Source organism: Phaseolus vulgaris, chromosome 4 (assembly GCF_000499845.2).
Source record: "Phaseolus vulgaris cultivar G19833 chromosome 4, P. vulgaris v2.0, whole genome shotgun sequence".
In the NCBI taxonomy this organism is placed as follows: domain Eukaryota; kingdom Viridiplantae; phylum Streptophyta; class Magnoliopsida; order Fabales; family Fabaceae; genus Phaseolus; species Phaseolus vulgaris.
In genome coordinates this window covers 284006-304870 of record NC_023756.2, presented here as the reverse complement: position 1 = coordinate 304870, position 20865 = coordinate 284006, and the positions used below count along the sequence as shown (strand labels likewise).

The 20865-nt window shown below is 33.0% G+C and overlaps 3 protein-coding genes across 7 annotated transcripts; 2 read left to right on the top strand and 1 right to left on the bottom strand.

Moving 5' to 3' along the window:
• Positions 1 to 342: 342 nt before the first annotated feature.
• LOC137836659 (putative glucose-6-phosphate 1-epimerase) lies at positions 343 to 3661 on the top strand. Of its 2 annotated transcripts, none has more exons than XM_068645338.1 (9): positions 343 to 602; positions 799 to 889; positions 1339 to 1413; positions 1923 to 1979; positions 2068 to 2222; positions 2452 to 2583; positions 2717 to 2819; positions 2999 to 3098; positions 3230 to 3661. In XM_068645338.1, exons 2-9 carry the CDS (start codon positions 812 to 814, stop codon positions 3445 to 3447), a joined length of 918 nt encoding a protein of 305 aa, XP_068501439.1. In that variant the 5' UTR covers positions 343 to 602; positions 799 to 811; the 3' UTR covers positions 3448 to 3661. The 2 variants fall into 2 exon arrangements, with proteins under 2 accessions (XP_068501439.1, XP_068501440.1); XM_068645339.1 differs by having other exon boundaries at positions 598 to 719.
• An 850-nt stretch (positions 3662 to 4511) lies between these two features.
• LOC137836656 (golgin candidate 6) lies at positions 4512 to 13876 on the bottom strand. 3 transcript variants are annotated; one of them, XM_068645334.1, is made up of 20 exons: positions 13760 to 13876; positions 13570 to 13622; positions 13390 to 13439; positions 12718 to 12845; positions 12591 to 12643; positions 11687 to 11833; positions 11481 to 11554; positions 11324 to 11393; positions 10985 to 11038; positions 10777 to 10872; positions 9784 to 9834; positions 9630 to 9716; positions 9430 to 9543; positions 9274 to 9345; positions 8562 to 8747; positions 8306 to 8409; positions 8166 to 8211; positions 7916 to 7981; positions 5598 to 6368; positions 4512 to 5173 (listed from the first exon to the last, which is right to left on the bottom strand). In XM_068645334.1, the coding sequence occupies exons 2-20, from the start codon at positions 13597 to 13599 to the stop codon at positions 4622 to 4624; spliced, it is 2751 nt and encodes a 916-aa protein (XP_068501435.1). In that variant the 5' UTR covers positions 13600 to 13622; positions 13760 to 13876; the 3' UTR covers positions 4512 to 4621. The 3 variants fall into 3 exon arrangements, with proteins under 3 accessions (XP_068501435.1, XP_068501438.1, XP_068501437.1); XM_068645337.1 differs by having other exon boundaries at positions 12474 to 12643; positions 13760 to 13810; XM_068645336.1 differs by lacking the exon at positions 13760 to 13876 and having other exon boundaries at positions 13570 to 13740.
• A 3616-nt stretch (positions 13877 to 17492) lies between these two features.
• On the top strand, positions 17493 to 19998 carry LOC137836655 (uncharacterized). 2 transcript variants are annotated; one of them, XM_068645332.1, is made up of 2 exons: positions 17493 to 17706; positions 18466 to 19998. In XM_068645332.1, exons 1-2 carry the CDS (start codon positions 17644 to 17646, stop codon positions 19564 to 19566), a joined length of 1164 nt encoding a protein of 387 aa, XP_068501433.1. In that variant the 5' UTR covers positions 17493 to 17643; the 3' UTR covers positions 19567 to 19998. The 2 variants fall into 2 exon arrangements, with proteins under 2 accessions (XP_068501433.1, XP_068501434.1); XM_068645333.1 differs by having other exon boundaries at positions 17495 to 17706; positions 18469 to 19998.
• The last annotated feature ends 867 nt before the right edge of the window (positions 19999 to 20865 follow it).

Genomic DNA, 20865 nt, shown 5'->3' with positions numbered 1-20865 from the left:
CGTTAGAAAAAATAATAATATTGTCCTCAAAATCTTTTCACATTCATATTGGTGAATTTAGTTGTATATCTTATTAAGATTTATTTGTGTATGAAAATCTTCAAAACAGTAAACTCCCACTGAACAGAAACATGTGAGCAACAATTATGATATTTGCACCAATTTGATCAATTTGATTTTGGTCCACTTTATGCTATTTGCACCACCGTTCATATGATCGTATAGTATAGTATTTTTATACTTTAACAGTACATGGCAGAAATATTGGTCACGTGTCCCAGGTGGACCAACCAGAACACAACATTTCAGATAGTTAACTTTGAAAAAGACAAAAGCAACAGAGAATCCGATGCTAACGGTTGATTTCTGTTGGATATTCTCCAACTTCAACGTTAACCAGCCACACTCTTTTCTCCTTCACGGTTTCATAACCATGATAATCTTATATATATACCATGGAAAATCTAACATGGACTCTTAAAGAAACGCAGAGTTGTTGCCTCTGTCTCTTGGAACTCTAAACTGACACACACACTTAATAATATTATAGTGAAAGATAGCCAACAAAGTAAGCTAACTCCTTTTTTCATTGGACTCAATAGGTACTTGTTTCTTTCTTATTCCTCATGCTTTTTTCTCCTTGGAAACTGCAAATCTCATCCATTTTTCTGAAGGGTCTTTTTGTGTTGCAAAAGGGTTCACAAAGATCACTCTTTTATGTAATATATCTCTTTTGCTTGCATATGGTGGGTGGAATAGAGATGGAAACTGAAGTCTTTTTCTGGTTTTTTGTTGCAGTAAGCCAACACAGATGCCGCTGAATATATTTCAGGACAGAGATGGATTGCCAAGGATTATATTGACTGAGCCAAAAGGTTCCTCAGCTGAGGTTGGTTTCACCTTTTGTGTTTTTATTGTAACTATGATCTAAAGAGTCTATTTTGTTGTAGGAAAATGGGATTTTCCCTTCATGGTATTTTATGCTCATGTTTGATAGGTTGGTTATGAATTTTGTAGCTTATTATCAACTTTAGAAATTAGATACAAGTTATAGAAGCTCTAAATTGGCAATACTTTCTGAAGATATTTGAGAGTATTGTTTAAACTCTGGACTTACTAATGATCATCTGATGCAGTCAATGCTAAATCTTAGAATTTTTGAGTAAAGATGCTACAATCCTTGTCATTTGAGTAAAGTGTAAAATGGTATTCAACACTATTGGATCAAGATCAATATAGTTTTAAATAAATCAGCCATGGTTTGCAATATTGATCTTATATGGAAGTGGTAATTTCACTTATAAACAGTTTATAACTGTTTGAAATATATGATTTCAGGTGCTTCTGTATGGAGGGCAGATTGTTTCTTGGAAGAATCACAGGAAGGAAGAACTTCTGTTTATGAGCAGTAAGGTAAAAAAGAATAGTTTAAACTTCAAGTAAAACCAAGTTTTTTTACATTGTCAACAAATTAGAAATCATTCAAAATATATGTTTTATTAAATTAAAACAAAGATTAACATTTGTATCATAGTAACAGTATATGATCAGATGACAATGGCCTTCTAAATAAGTTTTACTTGATATTTAATCGATAATGTATATAAACATGTCCTTTCAAAAATCCATAGTTATTTTAATATTAAAAACATTTATAAGAATCACTACAATACAATGATATGCAAAATTAGTTCTTGAAGTTGAATTCATGTTTCTCTATTTTATTGCCAGCCTTGAATCGTGTTTGAAGATCAAATTTCTTCTTAATTCTCATTATTGTCTTTTGCTTAATTTTACTTGAAATTTCTTACAAGAAAATAAGGATGTGAGAATGAGTTTCATGCATTCTTTTGAATGTTGTTTCCTTTACTTGCAATAGATTTATGCATTGTCAATGCAAATGGTGATTTTCTATTGAACAGGCTAACTGGAAACAGCATAAAGCAATCAAAGGAGGAATATCAGCTTGCTTTGCACGGGTTAGTTTCATTTCATCACACTGGTGGTGAAAACATATTTGATTTCTGTTGCTGGAGTCCAACATTTTTAATACTATTTCTGTTTCAGTTTGGTGATCTTGGTTCACTTGAACAACATGGATTTGCAAGAAACAGGATGTGGTCATTGGATAGGGATCCTTCACCTCTTCCTCCCTTGGACAATCAGTCATCTGTGGATCTAATATTGAAGTCAACAAAAGTTGACTTAAAGACACCCCATAGGTACATATATATGGATTCAATCAATCTGTGTTTGTGCTCATAAGAAATCATCTGTGTTTGTGCTTATAAGAAATGAAGTGCAGTTGAATCATCCACGTCGACTAGAGATAAAAACATTTCATAGTATATAACTGATACAAATCTCACCTTATAAGTCGATTTTACAAGTTCGAGTGTTTCCTCTGCTTTTGCATATCTAAATGTCTAACTTCTGTTGCTGCTTCTGCAGCTTTGAGTTCCGGCTTCGCATCTCTCTCAATGCTGACAAGCTAATTCTTATTCCACGAGTCAGAAACACAGATAACAAAGCTTTTTCTTTCTCCTTTGCACTACGCAACTATTTATCTGGATCAGATATTAGGTGTGCATCTTTACATATAGATTAACTGCTTTTTGTTCTGATATGATGCCTAGATTGTTCCATTTCATCATTGCTGTCTTCTAGAATGATCTTGCTTAACTATGACTCTAAGAGAGATTGAATGAATTTGCAGTGAAGTGCGCATTGAGGGATTGGAGACACTTGATTTCTTTGACAATCTGATGAACAGATCACGATTCACAGAACAGGCAGATGCACTTACATTTGATGGTGAGGTATAATATCATCTTCTGCTCATTTCGTTCAGTTGATTGGAGGCGTCTTCCAGGCTAACAAAATTGACATTACAAGCTAATCTTTCTCATAAATTTTCTCATTTCTGGAATATATGTAATAGATACCAAATCATGTTTTCAAGTGGTCTCTAAGGACATGTGTGGTTTACCTTTTGTAGATTGACAGAGTGTACTTGCACAGCCCAAATAAAATTGCCATCATAGACCATGAGAAGAAAAGAACTTTTGTACTCCAGAAGAAAGGAATGCCAGATGCAGGTAGTTAGTTTTGCATGGCATTGTATCTATTTAGCATTCACATGTACACTTTTTTGTTCTTTTAATCTACATTTGATACAAATAAGAAAATAAGTCAGTATTTCTCATCTGTTGTAATTATGAGACTGCAGTGGTATGGAATCCCTGGGCTAAGAAGGCCAAGGCTATCCCTGATTTGGGAGATGATGATTACAAGATCATGATATGTATGAGTTCTGCAGCTATTGAAACCCCTGTTCTCTTGAAGCCCTCAGAAGAGTGGATGGGATATCAGGAACTCTCTACTGTTTCATCAAGCTATTGCAGTGGACAATTGGATCCTCGCAAGGTTCTTTATGGCTTTCATTGACTTGATCAATGCAGTTAGTGGAGATTTGTGGCCCTTAGTTACCTAGTTGGGTGCATGCACATGCACTACTTTGTCCACATAGTGGCTTTCATAGACTTACACTATCCTAATGACTGCATGAATGTGATGCTGATAACACAGCAAAAAGGCTTCAGCAATATGGACATCTATTTTTGCCACTTTACAATAATTGAGAGATGCCTCTTCTTATTCAGTTGCTTGGTGCCATGGCAATTCTTACAATATTATTCATCGGATCCAGGGTTGAAATGCTTACCAATTTTTGCAATGTGTCTGTGAAGTTCCAATGAAACTTTCTGCTTAGAAACAAGATTATGTTACGAACATGTCTTTATTGAGCAATGACAAGACAGCACAGAAACAACTTTTTGTTTTTGAATCCTTGTCAAGACAATCTACTCCTAGATACAATGTAGGCCATTACCATGCCCTGAAGTTCACGATCAACCTTCCTGACTTTCTCGGCCATCACTGAACTTTATGAAAAAGGAAGATGGAACATTTTCATTTTTGTTTGGAAAATCTACAAATTTTATGTCCTGTGATTATGAACATATTATTGTACTGTACTACTTCATCTCTCCATGTAAACACTAATAAGATCTAGTAGTTCGGAGGTAATATGATGGAATTATAAAAATGAACTACAATCTCACAGGAAACAGTTAATTTTAGGGTTTGGAAGTTGCTATAAAAGATTATGATATCCTAGTTGAGTTATTTTTGTGCTTGGTCCAATATTGAACTTTGTGTCACTAACATAACTTTCCTGGAATATAGAAAATAATTTTAGCATACATAGTAACTCCTAAGAACATACAAATTGTACAACAGAATTCTCATCTAAATATATTAGAAGAATAAAAATATTGTCCTCTAAATTATTTCTCACAAATTGCATACGTTTACAGTACAAAATAGAACAAAGAAAATGAAGAGACAACTTAATCACCCTGAATATGGCAAAAGAAAATGAAGAGACAATTTAAATCACCCTGAATATGGCAAAATAAACCAGCAATAAACAGGTCCTCGACGAATCATAATTTAAAATCCAACTTTGGAATATAAGCACTGATCCGTTCTCCAAATTTTGAGTTAGACTGTACAATTCAACATAAAATGTATAAAGTGAGGCAGAGATAAAAATCTATTATTCATCGTCTTCCTCGTCTTCAGCACCGCCAGCAGCCCCTGCATCATCTCCAATGCCTTCAAGTAGTTTGTCAACGTCCTCTCCCAACTCCAACAATCTAGCACTAAGTTTGTCTACCTTGCTTTGTTCTTGCCCGAGGCATACAAGCAGATCATTCAGTTCACCCTCGCTCTCCTTCTGAGCTTCTTCCCTAGCTTCAGACTTTATTGCTTCCACATCTGGGAATGTTGAGTGCCCTTCTTTCTTCAGTGCTTTCACTTCATTCTCCAGTTGCAAGTTAGATTGCTCAAGACTATTATAGGCATCAGACAGACTCCTTAGATCGGCTTCCATCTTTCCAGCTAAATTCCGATAATGTATTGCCTCTGATTCAACTTTGGCCCTTTCTTCCTTGAGCTTCTCCAATCTTTGAGATGCTTCTTGGAGATCTCTACGGAGTGTCTCTATTTGGATTCTGTCTGAGGCCCCACCCACTCTTTGCTCGGGCTGCAAAGTACTGCCTGTCTTTGCCAGGTCCTCAGCCAGAGTAGCATTTCGATGAACAACATCCTGAGATGATGACATGAAAAACTAATCACCAAATCATATACATAGAGCGGCAAGTGCATAGCCTCCTGCATCCTACATACTTCCTATTGTAATGAGATGTCACTTTTATTCAAGACGGGAACATGTCAAAGTAATAATTAACATACCAAGGTATTATTAGTCCATAATTATGGATTAATGTGAAAACCATCATAAAACTTACTAACTGAACAAATTCACAAAGATATAAGCCGGCTCCAGTATATAGTAGTAAGCAAATAACAAGAATGTTCTTGGTAATATTATTATGTGCATACCGTTTAAAAATAATTCCAGAATCTCATTTTAAGAAAATGGAATTTGAAGGTTTATTTTAGTACATTCAACCTACACCTTCCTAATTGAAGTCAGGTAGAGTACCTAAAAAAACAGATTCATGACTCACCTGTATCTCAGAGCACTGTTTCTCAACAAAAGCCTTCAGCCGTTTTATGTATTCACCGTCACTTTCACCACTCCTCTGCTCTAATTCTGCTGGCACTACTGCCACCTTCGTTTTTGGACGACTAAAGACCTCCACAATCTGTTCTCTAATATCTGCCTCTAAACTTTTGACAAGGTTCACAAAGTTGGAATCCAAGATTGAAGAGAGAATTGGATGGTCCAAATTTTTCTTTTCTGACAAATCATTTTCATCTACATCTTCAATATCTACCATGCTAGATGCTGAAGATCTAGTGAATGATTGGTAGGTCAGGGATGACTTCACACTGACAAAAATTGAACTTTTCTGCATCTCATCAAATTTTAAAAAGTATGAGCTAAGCCCAATTTTCTGACTTATTGCATCTACAATGGCAAACGCATCTTTTCCACTGTCAGTGGATTTGTTATATATCACGCATTCACCCAAGACAACTGCCGCAAAACCCCTTATACACACTGTTTCAGACAAATTTGATACCAGCTCAAGAAGATAAGTAAGGTGGGGGCGTGCATCTAGGAAGCAGTTCACTGCACTGGGGCAGTCTGCTAGCCAGGTAATCAGTAATTTCAAGATAATGGCCTGAACATAAGAATTTTCTGATGTACTAGACTTTCCAACTTGCGATTTCATGGAAGAAGCAATAGCCAAATATTTCACCATTCGATGCATTAGCGGCTCTGGAGCTCCTAAAGATTGCATGGGTGCTGCCTCAATTTCAATTCGTAAAACCTGCAACTACTCTCGTAAGATTTCTCAAAAACTTCCTTTTAAATATCACTTCATACATACATAAATGTGGAAAAACCAACATCTAGCCCAAATAAACGTTTGGGGTAGAACATGCCACAAACTTCTGAATAACAAATCATACATGCATAAAATGCATTTACAAATTGAATGTATGCATTCAACAATCTACCTAATATTTATATGCTAATGAATAAAACCTGTTAATTTCTCAATTTTCAATAAGCTATGGCATGTCAAATAGATTATCAAATTTTAACACTTACGGTTTAGTTTATTTGTATAATTCCTTTTACTCTTTAGTCATCTAATCTTGCTATATTATATAATGATAACTTCTCTCTATAAATTTAGTCCTGAATGCATAACAAATTATCAACTGCAATATTTAAAATAATTATAGAAGTTCCTAAGTGTAGGATCTCTATGGTTTAGATAATTTTCTCCTCTCTTTTCACTTGATAGAGCAAAAGCAAATTTTGGGGGTTTTGGGGAACTTGAATTTAGAGGATAGCCAAAAAATCAGTGAGTGTACTTCAGCTGATGTACTAGAAACACACACACATATGAAAAGATGAGAACAAGTACGATACAAGAAAAAGGCTGCAACCTATGACTCTTAACTCTAAAATTAGATACATCCAAAAGAGGAACCTTTATAAAAGCTATACAAGAAATAATAAACAAATATTTAACACTCCCCCTCAAGTTGGAGCATATAAATTGTATGCATCAGACTTGGAACATATAAATTGAATTATCAACCCTTTTAAAGACTTAGTTAGAATGTTTGCAGGTTGATCATCAGAGCTAATAAATTCAATACTAAGTTCCTTGGACGACAACTTCTCCCTAACAAAATGGCAATCGATCTTTGTTTGGTTCGCTAATGAGATATTGAATCGAGATCAATATGAAGCACGGTTTGATTATACAACTCCGTCGGCTTAATTTTACAAAATTTCAACACTCATGAAGGAGTTGTTTAGTCCACACAAGTTCATAAGGGGTCAAGGCCATAGATCTATATTTAGCTTCCGCACTAGATCAGACAACAACACTTTGTTTCTTACTCTTCCAAGGGATAATGTTCTCTCTGATGAATACACGATATCCTACGGTGGATCTCCTATCGCTGGGATATTCAACCCAATTTGCATCACAATACCCAAGCATTCGAGTATTTCCCTTGTCCTCGTAGAACAACCCTTGTCCTAGAGCCTTTTTGACATATTTGAGAATGTGAAGCGCAAAAAATATAAACAATCATTTAATAGGGAAGAAGAAATTGTATACCAAATGCCCGTGTAGGAACTTGCCTTTATAGGTTCTATAATAATAGTGAATCCATATATTATAATTTTATCATGTTATGATTGAGTACTTTGATTCTTTATGATGATTTGTTTAGCTATAAAACTCATTATTTATGCATAAAGATTAAATCCGATGGACTGAAGTCCTCAACTCTGTCATAACAAGTAGCAAAATATAGCTCAAAATATAGTAAGTGGGAAACATTGGCATACCCTTTCCTTGCATTGGAGATTGTCCTTCAATATATGAGATAAAACACTAGCAGCTCGGCAAGAAGTCTACATTTTTAATATAATGTCAGATAATTATCATGTTAAAATGTCACAACAATTGACTTCCATTGTATAAATAAAAATGCCATAGTTTATTAGAATTTCCACCCAATGGCATTAGCACGCAATGCAAAATATAATTTGAAATAGACACAAATTTCAAATAGGTAGTCGAATACATATCACATACCTCAAGATCACCATTTTCACCCAAAGTAAGACTCTGTAATAGCATGCTGAAAAGGAACAGTCAACAATCTTTAATCTGACTGAAGATAGCACATTATCAAAAGGCAAGGGAGTCATTAATGCACCACCAACAAAACAAACCTGCCAAAAGACATACTGACATCCTCCTCAAGGAATGCATGATTCGCTGAATATGGCTGTGGAATTAATGTAGACGCCAACATAGATTGACCATCAGCATTTTTCTGTTTTAGATAAGATTAATCAAGGGAGGAGCAGAAACCATAAGTATGTAGTGAAAAGCAAACACACATCAGTCAAAATTTATTAACTGGTGGGATGTGGTGAAGAGGAATTTTGTAAGCGATAAATCAAGAAAGAAGTATGCACAACCAACCTCACAAAAGCTTTTGAACATATAATCAGCAGCAAGGAACTCTTGCATGTTAGATGTTCTCAAAAGGATTCTAAGTATAGAGTTCAGAGCAGGTTCAACTTGGGGCTCCTCTCCGAGAACTTTGCTTGCAAGAAGGTCCCGATTCTTTGAATCTCCAACAATCAAATCACCAATACATTGCATTGCCTGAGAAAAATAGCAAAATATAAAACCAAGCACCCTTTGTACTTCTTCACAACACAGAAAAAATTCTCACAAACTAAGCATTTCAAGAACAAAAAAATAACAATGCCACAACTAAAATGGAAATGGAACTACTACTACAACAAAAAAAGAAAATGCTCTTTGAAAACTACATGTGAATCAAAAGTGAGGTGGATGCATCATGCATAGACCGTTTAGTAACTCTACACTCCAAGTTCAACTGATTCTTTGACAACAATACTAGTTTTTTGCTTAATTTTACAAATGTCTCTTGAACAACAACTTCTATTGCCAAATATAAGCATAATATAATTTTCTCATTACTTACAACATCTAATCAATATACAACCACATCTAGATGTCACAAGTAATGTAAGGAATGAAAGATAATGAAAGCATGAAGAAAAATTCTAGTCTGTGTTAGTGTTTGAACATTATTTACTACAGATTTTTTATGTTAGAAATAAATACATCAGAGCATTGTTGTGAAAAAGGCAGGTTGTCTTACCGCACAGCGAATGGCAACAGGTACCCATTGGCTTTCAACACCTAATATTAACAAATGTTCCAATACCTTTTTCTACAACAAATCCACAAAACCACAGAATAAGATCACCAGATTGCTATTTTATGCAAGCATCACAAGACTAAGTTCATGACAAACCTGAACCAGAGTAGTTTTATTTGCCTGTTTATTCATATCTTTCCCAGGATCAGACTCAGAACCTCCCTTTAGTAACAATTTAATGGTTTCTAATGCACTTAGAAGATTGATTGTCTACTGGCATGGTATTTATAAAAAAGAGTTAGCTATAAGGGTTCACCAATAGCATGAACTAAAGTGAAAAATTGAAAGAATCTAACCTTTTGTTGATTAAAAGTGAAACTACTTCCTCTCAGCTTTAAAATCAATATCAATGAGTCAAGACCTACAGTCTCTCTTAGTAGCACCTGAACCATACAGAGTTGAAATTAGAACCAGGTTTAGCACTGGATAAACACAGTAGAACGAACAAACCTGATTGGATGAATTGCTACGTAGCAAATTGTTCAACAACTCAAGACAATCCTGCACAGCAACATAAGAATAACTATCCAGACCAAAAGCTATATAAAGCTTCACCATGCTCAAAATATATTACATGAATAAGAACTATATTTATCTAAAAAGGCCTTGGTCAACATTGGGAGGGAATTTCAGTGCCTTGTACAAACAAGACAAGATGACAAATAATACAATTTTGACTACATTTCGTTTTTGCATATTTTTGTTTTTTTTCATGTTTTAATTTACCATATCTAAATCTGAAAATGTGGTTACCCAAAAAAGAATCTGAAAATGGGTTATCAAAAAAAGAATCTGAAAATGTAATCAAGTGATGGTAACAAAAAAAAAAGTCCATAAAAATTATTTTGAGCAATGGCTTTCAAACACTATTGTTGAAAATCCCACATTGACTAGGTATATAGCCAAATTATAGTATCTAAGTGGATGCAAACTTCATTTTACAAACCAATTTTGTGAGATTGAGTTAGAGTTAAAGTCCACTTTTTAAAATGGTATCAAAACTTATCCAAACAAGTTTTTTTGGGCCTATCAAGTCAGTATCAGATTACCTACAAATATCCAATCCCATGCTCGAGATACTCCATCCTTGGATTAAAGGGGTGTGTTAGAGACCTTACATTGACTAAGGATATGGTCAAACTATAGTATATAAATAGGTTAAAATCTCACCTTACAAGTCAGTTTTATGAGGTTGAATTAGACTTATAGTCCACTTTCTAAGAACTATTGACTCTCACAATATTTAGAAGCAGGAGCATGTATGCTCACTCACTCTTTATATGTATATGAAAAAAGGATTTTACCAAAAGAAAAAAATACAAGTACATGTTCGTAATCATTGACAACTTGCTTCGAGTAGACCATAATCGTGCATTAATATCATTCATCATGTAGGTTATACAGCAAATTAAATAAAGTATCGTCATGGTAATCATTTATTACCTGTACTACAACACCACCATCAGAATTTCCCTCTTCTCTTACGATACTGAAAATCTTCTCAAATGCACCTTCAAAGACGACAATCTTTTGAATCTCCTATAATCATTAAATTCATTTAGATGACACACAACAACTACTCAATAAAACAAGTTTTAAAAGGAAAAATTTGAAGTGGAGATAAAAGTACGATTAGAGCAAAAAAAGTTACCTCAGCTTCGCGGGTCAGATGAGTGAGAAGCAATAATGCCTCGTTCCTTATTACCTGGAAGGTAAACCTTTGTCATTTTCCCAGTATAAACAATAGTCCCAGGTATCAATATTCTCAAACAGAATTAGCCCCTTTGGGGCTTTCTCTTAAAAAAATATTAGTGAACAAAACTTATCAGATGATTTCCAACAGTATATATTGAGAATTTAAACAAACAGATTGCACCATCAATTAATTACCGGTGAATATGTTAAACAAATATATTTAGTACATGAGACAAAAGACAACAATTCATTCTGAAAAGGTTACTAAAATTACTAGAACTTTGAAGTCTTGTACCTCACGATCCATAAGCATGTCCATTAGTCGAGTTATACCGCGAGGGATGGTCAATATTGCTTCTTGTAACCTGAAGAGGAAGCCAGCAAGGGTACAGTGAGCTAGATGATTTATCAGTTCTGAGATTAAACCAAAATGGAAGCTATAAAGCCAATACCTCTGTGGAGAATTGGTGAGAAGGGCAGTCAAAATTTGCAAAGTGTAATACCGTACATAGAAATCATCCTCTTCCTATCAAGGTACACTCGAAAGAAAAAATAAATAAGACAATATTTTAATTTATATACATATGCCCAGAAATGAAGGAAACTTTCAGTGATATAACTGAGAGTACGTCCTTGATTCTAGTAAAGAAATTCTTACCAACAAACTTAAGAGAAGCGAGATACAGTCTGCTTCTCTAGAAAGCAAATCAGTGTTCATCAAAGCTGGCTGAACTTCATTACTTGATCCTTTTGCATGATTAATAGGCGTCAATGCACTTACAAGAGTTTCCAGGGCACCGCGAACCTGTTGGAATACACTTTGCAATTAACACATTGTTGGGACTTGATATATTAAAAGCAAATGTTACAAACCTAAAGGGAAAAAATCCCTCTAAAATATGAAGGACTGATAGAGAAACAAAGAACGGTAGAAAGACTAACAGTTTTGATTCAACAACCATAATCAAGAACCTTCACAATCTAACTGAACTGTATCCATCATTAATGAGATTAGCACAGCCAGTACATGATACCACAACAAAGTAAGTTGTCTATAAGAGTACTGCATCGGCAATATAAATATATATATATATATATATAATATAATATAATATACCTTCAAATATGAAAAATCCTAGAAAAAATAAAACAAATGCTAGAGCTCAAGAGAATATCATAGAACCCTTGTGTAGGCTGACTAAAATAAATTTCAGTACATTGATTCATAGAAGTGTCCACAATTCAGTTAAGTGAAGAAGCTCTATGCTAAATACAAAAGTATGAGCCCAGAAACTCCTTTACATATGACAGATGAATTTGACATTTGACCATAATACCAATTTGGTACATAAAATGATAGTCCTGAAGTAAAGACTTCAGAATTTAATAATTGAACTATTGAATAACAAGATCACACTTTCACTTTTATAGTTTTCTTTTTTTACATTTTTTCATGTTGTCCTCTTTACAGAAGTGGACTTCATGATCTGGATCCTTTAGTACCAAAAAGAAACAGAAAAAACAATTAGACAATAAAAATGATAAGGAAGAAGTTGTGTCACCATCTCAACATCATCGCGTTCTTCCTTTAAGACACTTAGCATTATAGGAAAGCCTGAAAAAATATCAAACATATTAAACCAGGGGAGAGGGTGAAAAAACTAAAACTGGTTGAGAGATAGGACGTACCCATTGCCCCAAATGCTAACTGGAAAGGTTGACTTTCTGAGACAACACCCTGAAGCTCAGCAATAGCATTTCTCCTGTCATCTGGTAATTTACCATTGCTTATCCGGTCAAGCAAGCGCTCAACATATCTATTCAAATAAGACAAAGAAAATGTACATCACACTAAGTATAAGGCACTCCGTATAATAGTTAGTTAAAAAACAAACAGACTGCTAAAAAGATATTCATCATTATGATAATTGAAAACTATAAAATAAATTCAAGAGACAGAGTTTCTTATTTTAAATAGTCAGAAATGATATATTTAACCTAAAGAAAACTAAAAGGAAGGCAGCAGATACAAGTCAACTAGCAATGAACTTTGATTTCAACGAACAATAATGTGGATCAAGCAGCAAGGATCAATGATACCCATCTAAAAAAACGTCTATAATCCATAATAATAATCAGTTTTTTTTTTTTTTTATAAAAAGGTGAATATTCTTCAGGACCCCTTACTCAGCAGAAGCAAGTTACTTTACTAGTAAGCAAAGGAACCGATCAACAAACAGAACATGATACTAGCAGAAAATCTCCAATTACATTTGTTCAAGAACGCCGCATGAAACAGACATGAAGAGCTGTGCATAACACAGCAAAACAGTTTTTAGAACATTTACAAAAAAAAAATACCTATCTTCGTTTGAAGAGTTCTCGTTGCCAACAAGAAGCCCAACAACCCCCTGCACAATAATTACCAAACTAATTCATTTCTAAACAGAGATAAATCAACATTAGCTCGGGTTGCACGCTGTCGTTATCTCGAGCTACAAAATTTGCAAATTCAAAAGAGTACTCAAGATCAAATCATACCTTGTAACCAGACATCAAATCCATCCTCATAGATCACAAAATGGCGCAGAATCCTTGAACAAAAACAAATTTAAAAGGCAACAAATCCAATTCAATTCACAGTTATCACAATCGGAAACAATTGGCTCATTGAGATTGCAAATTGTGGGAATTGAGAACCCTAAAAGTGATAGTGAGAGAAGAAATGTACCGAAGCTAAGAATTGGTGATTTCTTTTACCGCAATTCAACATCAAAGCCACAGACACATGACGATGCAGATTTCTTATTTTGTATTTTTTTTTGTCTATTATTGGTTTGGGTTTCATTATGGGCCGTTTCTGGAAAATAAATCAATCCATGCAAATTTCTTCCTCCACCTCCATAGTTTCTTCCTACCCCACCTTAAATTTTAAGATTCCAAAATTACCCTTGAGTAAAAGATGTAGGATTTTTTTTTTTCATTTTCAAATTTTATAATCCATACACTTTTTGAGCTCTAAAATTTAAAATATAAAATTGTATTTTCATTTTTAGAGTTTTAAATTCAAATACTAGAATTGAAAAAGAATTTTTTGAGTTCAAAAATTATTTTCAGATTATAGAATATAAAACACAATTTTGTATTCTGAATTTTAAAGTTTAGAATGAATTTTTGAACCTAAAAAATTCAATTTCACTCTATAATTCAGAAGGTATGAATATAAAAAAAAGATGTGATAATAAAAGACAAAATTAACATTTCACGTGTTCTATGTTTCGGCACGTGAATTAGCTAAAGATTACTTTTATATTAGATTACTTTTATATAGTTAACCAAAAGGGTGTTTTAGTCTTTTTAGCTGCAGCAACAGAGTTGCATGAATAGTTATGGTGTTGCAGAAATTAATTTCTTAATTTTGAAACACTTATTGTAGGCAATTACTTTTTGTACCTTCATAACTTCTTCTTATATTCTATATTTTAATTGATACATTAAGTAATTCATGTTGGTTAGCATAATTAAGAGTATGGTGAAGTTCAAAAAAAATAAAAAAAATTAGAGGAGAATAAATCGAAATATATAACATTTTTTTAAATTTTATTGATGGTGTAGTTTGAAACACATTATTTTTTTACTAGATTGTGTAATCCATTAAATTTATCCAACTCAGATGTGTTTCAAATTGAAGGGTTTATAATTATAACATTGATTCTACCATCCAAAAAATTTATAAATCATTCAATCTAAAAATACAAACAACAAAAAACATAAAATAAATAAATAAATAAAATACATACCTTAACCGAGAAAAAGAAAGTTAGCATAGTGATACCTAATATGAAAGCATTTTATAAAAAAAAACAAAGAAAAAGAAAGAAAAGTGGAAAATAGAAGCAGGAACAATAGACTGTTTCTTCCTGCACCTCCATATGTTCTTTTGTCACGCCATACAAAATGTGAAAATACATTTTTATCCTTTTTGTACCACCTCCACAGAGTACCTTCCGGATTATATAATCCAAATACGTATTTGAAAAAGAACTTCCAGATTACATAATACGAAAGTTAAAAAAAAACTTTCATATTATATAATTCATAAACTAATCATACATCTAAAAAAAGGCTTTCAGATTATGTAATTCGGAAGCTAATTACGAATTTAAAAAAATACTTTCAGATTACGTAATCCAAAATATTACAGAGAAATATTTTTAGAAATATGAACATTTTTGGAAATGAGAGAAGAACATATAGAGGTGCAGGAAAAAACAGTCGGAACAATAACAACTAAGAAACCCAAGAAAGGGAAGAAACAACTTTCTTTCTTCAGAATGGGGTGTTTAAAGTAAGAAAATACGATAGGTTAAATTGTATATATTCTAATAAGGATACTTTTGTCAATTCGATCATTCGTGGAGATGCGTCAAGATATTATAAGGTGCATAAAGTAACTTCCTTTTCTGTGTTTTGCTCCATTTGTAGCTATACCACCGTCATTTTTTTAAGTTTTACCATAACTAAAGAAATTGTGGACTTATCAGGCCACCTGCTATCAAACTGTTGTTGGATTATCCATAATATATAGTCTCATACACGAGTTGGTAGTCTCAATGTAAGTTGTGTCGGAAACTCCATATCATTATGACCTTTTATAGTATATAAATGAATACAAATCTCACATTTTTATAAGGTTAAATTATATTTAAATTACATTATTTTTTGAATAGAAGATTGAAAAAAAGTTACCATAACTAAAGGAATTGTGAAAGGACAAAAAGAATGCAAATCTAGTATTTTATTGTAGCATTTGATTTGATTTATGGTAAAACATTTCCTCTTATCTTTTGAACTCATCTAATGGGAAGAACTTTTGAATGGTTCAAAGGGTATGAAAGGGAAATTTCCGTGTGTTGGAATTTTATGTTAATTAGGTTTTGGCTCTTTTCTTTTTAGTAAAGTCAATTTCTACCAACAATTCTTTTTTTTTTTCACTCAATAAAAACACACACAAAGGTAACAAAGGTGAAAGATAAAAAAAATTAAAAATGTTACAAATTATATATTTACTATTCCATTTTCTTACACTCCCCAATAATTTTTTTAATAAGATTGACTTATCTTTTTAAATAAAAAAATTATTTTTTCATATTAATTTTATATAATAATTTTTATTAGTTTTTTTTCTTAAATAATTGCTTTTAAAAAAAACATCACTATTGTTATTGTTGGAAGTTGCAAGACTATTTCTTAATATTATATATATATATATATTGATTAATTACATATCGTTTTCTCAATATCTGTATTTATTTATTATTTTTTGAAAAAATATTACATCGTTTTCTTAATATCTGTATTTATTTATTGATTTATTATTTTTTGGAAAAAAGATTATATCGTTTTCTTAATATCTGTATTTATTTATTATTTTTTGAAAAATATTACATCGTTTTCTTAATATCTGTATTTATTTATTGATTTATTATTTTTTGGAAAAAAGATTATATCGTTTTCTTAATATCTGTATTTATTTATTGATTTATTATTTTTTGAAAAAAGATAAATATAGATGATAGGCACATAAATAAAAGAAGCATTTATTTTTTCTAAGAGAATAAAAATGAAAGAAATGAGAAGAATAAAAGAAAAAAGGGAAAGAATATACTACCTATAAAATGTGTTTATTTATTTTTGTGGTTTCAAACAAATAATGACCTTAAATTAATACTATAAATGAATCTAAATCATATGTTAATATTAAAATTTAATTAATAATCACATAATAATCCAAATCAATTATTTTTTAAAATTTTAATCATTTACATATACTTTTGAAATTAATTATTTTTTATCTTATTTTCCACTGTATAACAAAAATAAAAAATTGTAAAAAATGGACCCACTAAGATCCCTTTCCCTCCTTCCTTCGTGGAATCTTCAAAATTAAATAAATATCTATCTTTTAAAAATTGTGAGCAAAATTCAAATTTTAAATTCGAAGACAAAAAAAGAATATGAAAATATCTCTCTTTTAAGTTTTTTATTTTTAATATAATTTTAAATGAGATACTTATTGCATTTCTTTGGATTTTTTTTGTTCAAATGTACATTTATGTGTTATTAAATTTTTTATCTTTAATCATAATTACTTTTCTTTCTTCCTATTAATTAAGTTAAGGATATAATTAAAAATTAATTATCTTAAAATATTTAAAAAGTAACATATAGGTACATACTTTTCTTAAAAAAAGACCATTAAAAAGGAAAAGACTATTAACATTAATAAAAGTAGGGGTTAAAAGTTGGAAAGAAATTAAAGTTTTATTTAGAAATAAATAAATAAATAAATAAATAAAAACTGTCATAAAAAATAAATAAAAGAAAAAATGGTGCAGAAAAAAAAAAAATAGAAAAAAAAAGAAAACGGCTATGCTATAAATGTAACTGACGTTATGTTTTGCACAGTACTGTGTTTGTGAGGCTTGAGAAACTCAGAGTCACACAAAAACAACACACTTCAACTCCAAAGGCCTCAAACATTGTATTCAACTCCATAAATTCTCCTTTTGTTTTTCTTCTTCTTCTTCTTCTTTTGTTCTTCTTTCATTCACCATGTCTGAAGGTTATTACAATTCCAAGAAAAGTGATGACATATGTGGAGATGTTTGTAACCAGGTACTTGCACTCTCTCTCTCTCTCTTTCACCACTTTCAGTTTTGGAATGGAAATGGTTACTTCAGATTTTCTTCTCATTTTAATACTAAAATGGAAACTTCAAGCATGATGCTTTTCATTTCCCATTTTTTATGTTATAAAAAATAATGAAATTGTGGGCTGGTGTGTTTTTTGTTTTTCCTTCCCAATCAAAAAAACTTAATTTTTTGGTGAATTTTCAGTGTTTCTTTCACTTTGTTCCTCCATGTGACCCTTTGTGTGTATTTGGATTGGTTATGGACATGCAATTTCTCTTGGTTGTCTAGTTTTTGAAGTTTCATGTGTAGGTTTTTTTATCCAGCATTCTTTTGGAACATGGATTCTGTTCAAGTTTGAGTTTTTGGAATTGGATCTTTTGCCCTTTTCAAACCCGCTAATTGTATTGCCCCCTGCTTCATTTGGTTCCCCTTTGCTCAGGAAAAAAAATATTGGGAACTGAAATTTCTGTGCTTTTCCTAACTTTGTTTTTTTGTGTGTTCTATCTTTTTTTATATTCCATTTTCTGGGGGTTTTCCAGATCCTATTTTCAAGAGAAGATGAAATAGTACCAGGGTGTGGTTTTTTAACTGTTGCCATGAAATGTCTTTGTCTAACATGTGCTTGTGGGGATGATTGGACGGATTTTCATGGGCTGCTACTGCTTGATACTGGTTGTGCTGTGATGCATGTAAGGTATTTGAGCAATGAATTAACTTGGGAGTGGTTTTGTTTTCTGTGCAGCAGGAAACTCGTGCAGCATTGGGCATGTCAAGACTTCGTTGCATTTTGCGAGGGTTGGATTTCAAGACCTGCATTTTTCTGTTTGTGGTTGTTCCAATGGGAATCTTCTTTGTGTATTTTCATGGATTGAAAATCTCATATTTTCTGAGACCCCTTTGGGAGTCTCCTCCGAAGTCCTTCCATGAAATCCCTCACTATTATCATGAGAATGTGTCGATGGAGACTTTGTGCAGGCTTCATGGTTGGGGAATTCGTGACTCACCGAGAAGAGTCTTTGACGCGGTTTTGTTTAACAATGAAGTTGACATCCTTACCATTCGCTGGAAAGAACTGTATCCATATGTGACACATTATGTCATCCTGGAATCAAACTCAACTTTTACAGGAATTCCCAAACCTTTGATTTTCGCAAACAACAGGGACAAGTTTGGGTTTGTCGAGTCTCGGTTGACATATGGGGTGATTGGAGGAAGATTTATGAAAGGTGAGAATCCTTTTGTTGAAGAGGCCTACCAAAGAGTGGCCTTGGACAGGCTTCTCAGGACAGCAGGAATAGAAGATGATGATCTCTTGATAATGTCTGATGTTGATGAGATTCCCAGTGCTCACACCATTAACCTCTTGAGGTGGTGCAATGATATCCCTTCTATTCTCCATCTTCAAATGAGGAACTACTTGTACTCTTTTGAGTTCTTTCTTGACAACCAAAGTTGGAGAGCATCAGTTCATAGATACCAAACTGGCAAGACATGTTATGCGCACTATAGGCAGGGTGATGTGTTGTTATCAGATGCTGGCTGGCATTGTAGCTTCTGTTTTCGCCGTATAAGTGAATTCGTGTTCAAGATGAAAGCTTACAGCCATAATGATCGGGTGAGGTTTGCACATTACTTGAACCGTGACAGGATTCAGGATGTGATTTGCAAAGGGGCTGACCTATTTGACATGCTCCCTGAAGAGTATACATTCAAGGAGATTATTGGGAAGATGGGACCTATTCCCCATTCTTATTCAGCAGTTCATCTTCCATCATATTTGTTGAATACTGCAGAGAAGTACAAGTTCTTGTTGCCTGGTAACTGCAGAAGAGAAAGTGGCTGAGCATGTTAGAATACAAAATCTTCTGATATAACACCCAAAGGAGCAGTGTTGGATGACTCAATTGTGGTGTGTTCATGGTACAACACACCTTTATGCCAAGCAAATGCAGGCCTTTCTTTGGAGGAGTATATGGAAAAACCTGTTGGGGTCTTATAATTTGACATTGAAATTCTCGAGTGAGGAGGTTCTTGTGTGGGAAATAGTGTTGCATCTTTTGGCAAACTTTGTAGCTTGTCCCCCCCCCCCCCCCCATTTGTTTAATATAGTAGAAAGACATTCCCAATCTTTTCTGATGATTAGACTGGGTTATGTTCACATAATTCTTACCACTTTTGTTAAATGTCTCATCACTAGTTTTAGTTATTTCTACAATTAAATTTTGATGTATTTCCATTTCCCCATACTTTATGTATACTCCTATTCTGCACTGTACTTGTTTTGTGTGGCTTTTTTAATTTCTAATGATAACAAGGTGGTAAGTTTAGCCCCTTAACTCTGCATCTAAATTCAATTGAACTATACTGATTAAACCATAAACAGTGCAAGATAAGGTGTGCTGCACTTTAGAATTGGCCATGATGATTTTATTAAACTGTTGCAATTCTTTTTGTCCAACTCTTGTTATGCAATCAAACTCATCCAACAATAAGGCATCAAAACCTTTTCCATAGATTTTCTTGTGGCTAATTTTATTTCTTTTCTTTTTTGTGAACAAGCCCTGAATTTTTTATACTGAGTGGACTTCATTGACTTGGCTGAGCTGTGCCAATGGTTGGATAATTTTCCTAGGAAATTGACGTTTTATTTTTTCTTTCATTTTTCCAAAGACTTGGAGGAAGCCATCTGAGTCCCCACCACCACCCAAGACTCCAAAACAGCTCTTAAGATTAAGATGGACACAAAATGGTTACTTTTTCAACTGTCAATTTAATTATGTGTTTGACTCTTCAACAATCCTTTCCTTGGCATAGTTTACTAGAGCTTCCAACTGCTGAAGAAAAACAGCCGAAAAGGGTATCATACATAGCCTGCATTTTGACTGATAAATGACTCAGTATTAAACCAATTCTTGTATTAATTTCATCAATCTTTATCTTGTTCTTACCGAATTTAAAATATCCTGATTTTTTTTATATTATGAAATTGATTTTTGGTTAAAAAGTCTAATGAAAATATTTGTGCTTGGCATGAATAAAAGGTATTTAAGAATTTGAAAAATATGTGAAGGGGATGATGCATTTGAGCTAGGTAAGTTTTCTTTCCACCGCCCAAATTGATTATTAGTGGACAAATTAGCAT